Raw genomic sequence first — 9,335 nt, 5'->3', positions numbered from 1 at the left:
GTGGGTCTCAACTTTGATACTGATTGTTTGTTATCCATTTATTACAAGGGTGATGGTGATGGTCACTCTGGGCTGCAGCCATGTGCAGCATTCCTGGCACACCAACATACTCAGATGTGGGCTTTTAAAAATCACAGTCTGATGTGCAAATAGTGATTTACCTGCTCCAGGTGAATGGTGAGGAGCAGCCCTGGGCACCTTTGGGACTGGTGAAACACTCCTTGGTTGCTTAATATTGTAGTCATTACCTGCAGGATGAAGACACAGCCTGTTCCTGATGATGGGCTGCATCTCCCTTCAGCAGCATGGAGACATGTGCTGGCCACAGACCCCTCTAGGGAGGCCAGTGAACTTACCTTTAGCTGCTGGGAGACAGGACCATGTCAGGCAGGTGGTGTCCACATCCCCTGGCTGATCTTCTTGTCTTCACATCAGTTTGTATTATTCACTTAAAATCCCTTCTCCATGTAGAACTTACAAACTGAACTTGTTTGTGGGGCTGGCAGGACTGTGTCCCAGTGATGGAGATGCTGAATGTCCTGTAGCTCAGCCAGTTTAACACAGGGTAGGAGTGCCTGCTTTTGAATCCTCTGCCTTTTGCTGATCGTTTGGTATTTAGAGGACTAATTATATCCCCACACCAATAACCACTGTTTATGTGGCAGCTTTTTCCCAACTTCAAGCCATGTGGTTTAGAAGTCAAGATGACCAGAAATGCAGAGCATCTTTGTGTTTACAACACTGTGATCTCACACTGCTCAGAGAGGTTTCTCTGACCCTTTACCATCAGAAGACAAATTTAAGACCTGAACTGTAAGTAGCAGTAACTGGCGGTCTTCCTGGGGAAGAAAATCTTGCAAATGTAAGGATTTTGGAAATGAAACCCTGTGCAGTGCTCGTACATTATTACTGTTCCTACTCCTCCTCAGCAGCCTCCCCTTTGTGACTCGTGCAGCAGAGACACCGAGTTCCCTCTGCCCACAGCCCTGGGGAGCTCTTGGCTTCCAGGGCCTCTGGGCAACTCCCCCGTGCTGAGGCTGCTGAGCCACTTCAGTGTGAGCAGAGTCAGGGGTGAGTGAGGAGTGCCTGGGACTGACCCCTGGGAGAGCAGGCAGGAAATCCCCGCTGTGCCCAGCCCTGCCAGGTGCTGCTGCAGCCTGAGGGCTGATCCTTTAAATGCCAGGGAGAGGCACCGTGACCCAGCCCCACGGGGAAGGGGAGCTGAGGGTGAAGGAGTGACAGCTGCACCCAGGGAAGAGCAGAAGAGGAGCGCTGAGGAGGAGGAGGAGGTGACACAGGCGAATGCAGGAGCCCGGATCTCCCCGTGGAGCGGCTGCTGGGATTCCAGGAGATCTCTGCAACTCCTGTGGCCACCCACGCACGGGCAGTGTGGGAGAACGGCAGCAGCTTCTGTTCTGCTAAGCAGAAGGAGGTGGCCCTGATTTGGGATAAGAAGATGCCCTGTATGGCCTGAGGCAGAGCAGGAGCCGGGGGCACAGGTGTGCGGGGCAGGAGCGGTCAGTGGAAGCAGCAGCACGTCCTGCCCATCTGTCTTGGCAGCAATTGAAAAGATTGTAGACATTTTAGAATTTCATTTAACACCCACTGCAATGTGTGAGAGTCACTGCTGGATCAGGAGCTGCTGTTTCAGCCTCTTGGGCTCTAAATTGAAGGATCTTAATTATTTTGTTTTAAGCCCCAGCCTCATTTTCTTCACTGGCGTGTTATGCTGGGGAACTTCTGCATGTAGAACTGATTAAGGAATGAAGGGCTGCAGGAGTTAATGCAAATGTACTCTGCAAAAGATCTATTTGGTGCTTGTGAGAGCTGCATTTAATAAGTAAAAAGATGTTCTCTCTGCTTTGGGAATTCATGGCAACCATCTGAATAATTTTTAAAAATAAACTCGGAGCAGAACTGCAAAACTAATCTGTGCCTGAAGGGAGCCCACGTAGACATTAAAGAATAATCAGCCTGTAGGAATCATGCAACCTCTGGGGTTCACAAAAGGCTCTCAAGAAGCAGCACATGAATTTCACTGCTAAACGAAGAGAGGCATTAAAGGTTATCAGAGAGACTCTAAAATACCCCATGAGCCTTGAAGCTGAGTCATCTCAGAGATAAATCCACAGAGAGAGAATATGGGCTGCACAGATAGTCTTGATTTAGAGAATAAGAGACACTTCTAAAAATGTGCATGAAGAGCCAGAGGTCTTTTTAATGGGCTCAGCACGTGGTGGAAGAGCAAGAACATCCCAAACTACCTCAAATGGGAACCACTTGTGAAACAATTCCTCCAGAGATCCCTGCCCTGTGCCAGCTCCCAGTGCCATGGCTGGTGCCTGCAGGACCCTCCTCTGGGTGCAGCAGCTCCCTCCTGAGCACAAGGTGAGTGTCCTGCAGTGTCCCAGGGGCTGCCTGGAGAGGCAACACCTGCTGGGGTGACCATCTGCCTCATGCAGGAGGCACTGGGTGAGGACAACCAGGGCACCTGGAGGCCCCTGGGCAGGGCCTGGCCCCCCAGGACCATGACCTTGTGTCAAAGGCTTGTGCACTTTGGGACTCGGGTTCCACTCAGGGGAAATGAAGGTTATTTGGTTTGTGTTAGCAGTAAGTCCACAGCACTTGTGCTTCTTGGCTGGGGTCTCTGACCTTGTCTGGAGGGTCTCAAAGTGATGGGGATGGATGGTTTTTCTCTTGGGAAATGGGGGTTTGGGTTTGGCTGGAAACTTGTGCTCTCAGATGAAGAAAAGAAATAACACTCTAACTGGGCAAACACAGAGCAGAATTCTTACCAAGGAAGGGAAAGCTGAACACTGGCAGCATCATTTTTGTTGTGCACATCTCTATTTTCTACCTGCAGAAAGGGAAGAAGGCATACTAAAGCTGTGCTAATATTAACAGCAGGGATCTGTTTTGCCTGGTTTGGGGTTACAAACAGGATAAGGGCTCGATGTGCTTCATGACTTGCTTTGTCTTATAAATTAGTGACATAAACCTTGGAACTGGAATAGGAATGTTCCTCATTAGGAGGCAGTTTTTGATCTGTGCTGTCCTGCTCTGTCCCTGTTCTCCCCCTGCAGGGGGGAGAAACAAACCCCACGCTGTTCATGCCCAAGCTGCACTCTGGCCAAGTCCCTGTTAACAACCTTTAATTTGGGGGTCCCACAACAGTACAAATGACTGGAGAGAGCAGAAAGTGCCATGTTGCCATTTTACTCAGATTAACATGCAAATCAGGAGACAAATGCATCCGAGGAATGTAGGTCATGGTGAAACATGAAGAGTGGGAGCAAGGGGCAAGCGATGGAGAATTAGCAGACTCTGGGAAGGCCTCCTCTACCTCCAGCTGGTGCCTGCAGCTCCTGTTGGTCTATTGGAGTTACTCAGCAACTCTTCCACTGGACCTTGGGTTTGTGATGAAGCTGAAATCTCATTCAGACTCCTCTGCAGTGCAGAAGCATTTCCCAGGGCTTTCCTAGTCCAGGTGCTTCTTGCAGCACCCACAAGGGAATGGAGATGGCCAGAAACCTCTGTGAGCCTGATGCCACCCGTGCTGCCTCACCCTGCTCAAACACATCCAGGAGGACAAAGTCTGCCCCTCTGTGCAGAATCACAGCTGGAGGTTTGTTTGCAGAGCTCCTCAGGGAAGGTTTGTGAGCTGATACTTGTCAGACAAAATGTCTGAGGAACAGATAAACCAAGTTACCCCTAGCAGACTGAGCCAGGGTCAGACAAACATTAGCTCTGCTGATCTCCAGTGCTGCTGAACTAAAATCCAAGCTGGTTTTATTTGTGTAGGCGCTCCACTGAATGACACTGCTCATGCTGCCTCCAGCTCTAAAAACATTATCTTGATTTCAGTTGGAGTATCGGCACAGACTGTGCTTTAAGCAAGTGACCAAGGTGATTATCTCCATTTTATAGCAGGAAAACTGAGACGTGGCAAGTAGGCAGGGTGGTAACCAAGGCAAAATACAATCTGGGCTCCTGTGCCTTATCTGTGCCTTCCATTGCCAGCCTCCAGAAGCTGCCACCCCTCCCCACCACTAAACCCTCTCCCCAGGGCAGAAACAGAGCCCAGGGTGCTCAGGGTATTTTGTTTTTACCTTTCCTGCTATCAGCTTTGATGATGTGGCAGGCAGCTCCCAGCTCTGGGCTGGGCCAGGGGTTCAAGAGGCTGCATGCCCAGCCCCTGGCACACTGTGGCACAGCCCCTGCCTCAGCTGTTGCCTGTGAAAGCATCCTGGCTAAACTCCATGGCTCTCATTCACTCAGGTGAAAATTCCACTGTGTTCAGCCAGACTTGGGCTTGACAGTGAAATTCAGGAGACTCAGTCAAGCTGAGGGATTCATAAAACAGTCCTGGCCTCAGTCTCAGGTAGGAAAACACTCCCATGGTCACTGACCATCCTGCAGAGTCCCTTCCACAGTGTAAATGGCAACATGGGAAACCAAAACCCAGCCAGGCTGGGTTTTACTTCAACCCAAAGGCACTGTATATATTTTCAGGATTACAGCAGTGCATTCTCAACACCTCTCAGTATCTGTCTGCACCTGAAGTTGTACTGCTCTGGGTACACTAACCCCAGCCTGCCTAAGGACTATCTTTTCCTTCATCTGTCAACAAGGAAGAGGAATGAGCTGAGTCACAGCACAAACTTGTTGACAGAGCCTGAGCCCAGCCCCCCCCACCCACAGCACCGACCTGGAGTGCCCCACCTTTGTGTCCCAACCCTCGAGCCAAGCCTGGAGCACTCCCTGGGCAGTGCTGGGAGGGCTCCTGCTGCTGGGCATTCTCCTATCACACAGCTCATCCCACAGTGCCTCTCAGGAAGGAGTAGTGCAGAATTTCCTTGATGATACATGTTGTAATGAAGTCTTACATCAACTCTGACTTCTTTGACAGAACAACAGAGGAGCAATGAAACCTTCTCCCTGTTTCCTGGAGATGAAGTCACAACCACGCTCTACAGGTTAGTCAGCTGGGCTTTTTTAAACACAGACCACTCCATCCTTAAACCCTGCCTCCAGCTCAGGTAAGCTTTATTCAGAGGGAGCACTAAAAGTTCAGTTTTGTTGTTTGAACAGGTATCAAGCCCACAGCCATAACGAGTGAACAAACTTCCCTGTAAGACCGAGGCAAACTGGAGAGTGTTTGCAATTCCCACAGGGACAAACGGCAGCCCTGTCAGTGCCTCAGAGGTAACAGGAATGCACACACACGTTTCTGTGTTCCAGGAAATACAGAACAAAGTGGTTCATGTTCATACACTTAGAAAGACACTTTAGAACAGGGCCCTTTTCTACATGGGCTCTGTGAGCTGGCACAGTGCAGCACAAATCAAGGCTTCAAAGGACCACGCTGGTCAGCAGTCACACCAACAGCTACGCAGCAAATTGGATTTTATTTTTTTAAAACCCTACTCCAGATATAGAAGTCATGAGGTGCTTGATCATTAACCTTTGCTTAACAACTTAATGAGTTCAATGCAGAAGCAGACCGGTGCAGAATAATCCAGTCTCTTCCTAGAACAGGTGCACCAGAGCCCACTGCAAGCTCTGATCACACTCCCCACCCGCAGCACCGACTCCAGGGACTCCAGGGAGAGCACTCGAAAGCACAGAGGGCAGTGCCTCCACCTTCAGTCCTACAGCATTCCTTGCTGAGCATTTGGCACAAGCCAGTTAGAGCCAGTTACAAGTGCTAGGCTTAATTCAAGGCAGAAAAACCCCACATTCCTGAAGTCACTGACTTGGACAGAAAGGTAAAGCATGCAAACAAGTGTTTCTGTGTGCAAACCAACACACCCGATGGGGCTGCGAAGCAGAGCCAGCACAGCACCGCTGTCACCTTCATCACCTCAGCCATACAGGTTTCTAGTCACATTTTACAGAAAATGTGCTGTTTTAGCAGACTGGCCCTAGGATTTGGACAGTTTCTGTTCACAGCTCTGCCTCTCTGCGTTACCTTTAACCAAATGGTAATTAAAAAAATAATAATCTCACTGCAAGTATACTCCTTAACCTGCAGTTAGCATGCTTTTTGGAGCTACGTGTAGCTCTCTATATAGAACAATCATGTTAATCATACAAAAGACGAGCTAGTTTTAGGTCAATGAATCATGCTGTTAAGATAAACATTGCTGTAAGAGGTCATGCAGACATTCCATCATGAAACACTTAACATAAAGCCCAATGTTTATAAACATTTATTGTGAATAGGTCAAAATCAAAGGCCAAGTTTTAAACAGAAAGAATCAGACATACGAGCCCAACTTTGTTTCCAGTTGGCTACTTAGAAACTCTGCAGGTTCTGATTCCCAGCTTTTCAGTTCAGTTTTTCACTATCAACAAGGTTTTTTTATTCAGATTAAGTTGACTGAACTATAGTCACGTTTGAATGTTCACAGTATCATCAAGACATGTGGTCAGTACCACCTGGTCAAAAGTCTTTCGGGAAGAGAAGAAAAATCAAAACGCTAACCAAGCTTCCAAACTGAGGTAGACAAGTCATGGTGACTTGAGTGCTGAAGGTTGGGTTCTCTTTAAGTTGTTCATCTAAAGAAATGCATAAGGCAACAACTGAGATTATTGTTAGTATTTCTGATAGTGAGAAACTTAGTTTTGAAAAAGTACACAATTTTTGTAAATAGAAATATCCCTCTTCTTCTACCAAAATAATCAGAAACATCATAGAAAACTATGTATCTTTCCTCTGATAATTTAAGCCTGTTAGATAACAAGCCCTGTTTAAGTAGCCAGCTACCAGCTTGCTGTTCACAGTGTAAAATACACAATCCTTCACCTTTCTTCTGCTCTCCATCCGAGGAACACACATCAAGATGGCTGTACCTCAAGCATTTTCACCTGTCTACACACACAGAGGCCGTTTTAGTTTTTCAAGCATCAAGTATAAAGTCTGTGGTCTCCACCGGTGCATCCGCACGATGGTTCAGACAGCATGTACAGCACTCCCTGGCAGCTCCCTTCCCACAGGCACCTGGAGCTGGGTTTCCATCCTGTGAACTTTGGATCCAGACCGGATCGACGATTTAGTCAAACATCCGAAATGACAGACACGGAGAGAAGAAATCCAAACTGCTTCTGCGAGAGAAACTGAGACACCAGCCACGTTACTCAACAATTTTGATCACAGTAAGGCAGAGGCTAGTGGCCAAAGAACAGCTCAGAAACGGGTCTGCGTTTCATGACGACCTCTTCCTCCTCCTCCATCACCTCGGAGAGGGAGGAATATGAAGGGAAGCCCCCTCTGGTCTTTGGCTTCCTCCTCGGGCCCGTAGTGGCAGCCAGAAGCTTGTTTAAAGTCGAGGGCTTCCTTAAACCCTTGGTGAGATCGTAGAAAGCCATGTCATCGGATATGACCCCCAGGAAGGTGCTAGTGGAGCTCAAGATTGAAGCCGCAAGCTTTGTGGACTTCTTGATGGGCACGGAGTGCTCCATGTTTTGGGAAAGGCTGGGGTCCCCCAGCAGGCGCCTGATCGTGAGGGAGGTCCCTTCCTTCAAGTACTGGTGTGCCTTCTTCCCGCTGTAGTCCCTCAGCTCGGTGTTGGCGTGGTAGCTGTAGACCAGCATGGTGATGATCTTGTCCTGGCCGTGGATGGCGGCGAGGTGCAGGGCCGTGTACCCGCCGTGCGACCGGGCATCCACGTTGACGCGGGCCCCCCCCTTCTCTGCCGCCCGGATGATGTTGGTCACCATGTCGCAGTTGCCGCTCTTGGCGGCCCAGTGCAGGGCGGTGAAGCCGGACACGAAGTCCCTGCGAGCCGCCAGGCTGGCATCGCCCAGCAGGAGCCCGTGGAGCTGCTGCGTCCACTGCCCGCCGGCCGCCAGCACCAGCCACTGGTGCTCCGCCTGCTCCAGCGGCACCACGGTCTCCTCGCTGCCCCGGTGGGCCTTGGAGCCCCGCCGCAGCCCCGGGGAGCGGGACCCGGCGTCGTCCTCCAGGGACGGCGGGGACAGCGCTGCGGGCGGCTCGGCCCGCGCTGCCGGCGGCTCCGCGGGCGCGGTGGGGACGGGCACGCAGCGCACGGGCAGCATGCAGGGCTTGGGGGGCGGCTCCCGCCGGGCCCCCCCCGCGCCGCCGGGCAGGGGCACCCCGCCGCCGCCGCCCTGGAACAGGCCCCGCAGCTCGGACACCGCCCGCGGCCCCGGCGGCTCCTCGGGGGGCGTCCCGGCGGGGCCGGGGACCGGGCCGGGGCCAGGGACCGGCACCGGGAGCGCACCGGCATCGCCCCCCGGCGCCATCGCGCCCCCGCAGGCGGGGCTGAGCGCAGCTCCCGCCGCAGCACCACGAACTTGGTGCCGTCGATGTCCTTCACCGTGGCCACGGCGTTCACCGCCGCCTTGAACCGCTCCCGCCGCTCCGCCCGCCCCGCCGCCTCCCCGGCCCCGGCCCCGGCCCCGGCCCCGGCGGGCTCCAGCAGCGGCCGGAAGGCGCTCACCAGCTCGGCGTTGCGCACCCGCCCGCCGCGCTCCCGCAGGAAGCCCAGCACCGCCTCCGCGCTCAGCGCCAGCTCCGCCATCCCGTCGCCACAGGTGGGGGTGCCGCACGGGCCCGCCGGGGCTCTCGGGCAGCGGCACCGGCGACGGCACCTGCGGCGGTGGGCGCGGAGGTGCTCGGTCTGCCCCGCCCCGACACCGCCCCGACACCGCCCGCACGGGCAAAGGAGCGGCCCCGGCGCCGGCACCGCCCGCGGGGCGGCACTGCGGGGGCGGCACCGACCGAGCACCGCGCCGAGCACCGCGCCGAGCACCGCGCCGAGCACCGGCACCGACCGAGCCCCGGCTCCGCGGAGCGGCCGGACCGCACGGGCGGGGGCGGCGGGAGCGCACACAGAGCCGAGCCCTGGGTGAGGACACGGGGGTATCAGTTCTCCGGAGACTCCTCGGGCAGGAGTGGACGCTTCATCGATTTACTCGTCTTCATGCTTCCTAGAACGAGTGGGGTTTTGTTTGATTGTTTCAGTAGCAGATAAGTGGAAGCAGCTTTAGGTAGAAATCACTCTGCAAAGTTCGGTCTCCATTCTCCGAGAAGCCTCTGGTGTCCTGCGAGAGCCTCGATCTGATGCCTCAAAATGAGTCAGAAGATTGGTGGATGGGTCAGTCTTTGGAGATACCCTCACCCCTATGTGATGTTATATATATTATCGTATATCTATTATCATATCCCCCACCCAGTGCATCTCTCTCCTCCCTTGCTTATGCTGACCTCCCTTCTGCTTCTTCACACCTTTTACTGAGTCTGGAAGATCCTCTTGCCACAGATCGCTCAGTCTTCCTTTGGCAATCTTTCCCCTTCTTTCTCCATCTTT

At 52.9% G+C, this 9,335-nt stretch overlaps 1 protein-coding gene across 1 annotated transcript; it reads right to left on the bottom strand.

Annotated features, from left to right (window-relative positions):
- Positions 1-5,389: 5,389 nt before the first annotated feature.
- SOWAHA (sosondowah ankyrin repeat domain family member A) lies at positions 5,390-8,578 on the bottom strand. Its single transcript, XM_050311862.1, is given in 2 exon segments — positions 5,390-8,279; positions 8,282-8,578. Coding segments are annotated over 2 exon segments (1,374 nt in total). The 5' UTR covers positions 8,547-8,578; the 3' UTR covers positions 5,390-7,170.
- Between the last annotated feature and the right edge of the window lie 757 nt (positions 8,579-9,335).

The sequence above is a fragment of the Myiozetetes cayanensis genome, unplaced genomic scaffold, assembly GCF_022539395.1.
Source record: "Myiozetetes cayanensis isolate MyiCay16 unplaced genomic scaffold, myiCay2020 scf17, whole genome shotgun sequence".
Taxonomy (NCBI): domain Eukaryota; kingdom Metazoa; phylum Chordata; class Aves; order Passeriformes; family Tyrannidae; genus Myiozetetes; species Myiozetetes cayanensis.
The sequence above is the reverse complement of the archived record's forward strand: the minus strand, read 5'-3'. Positions and strand labels throughout refer to the sequence as shown.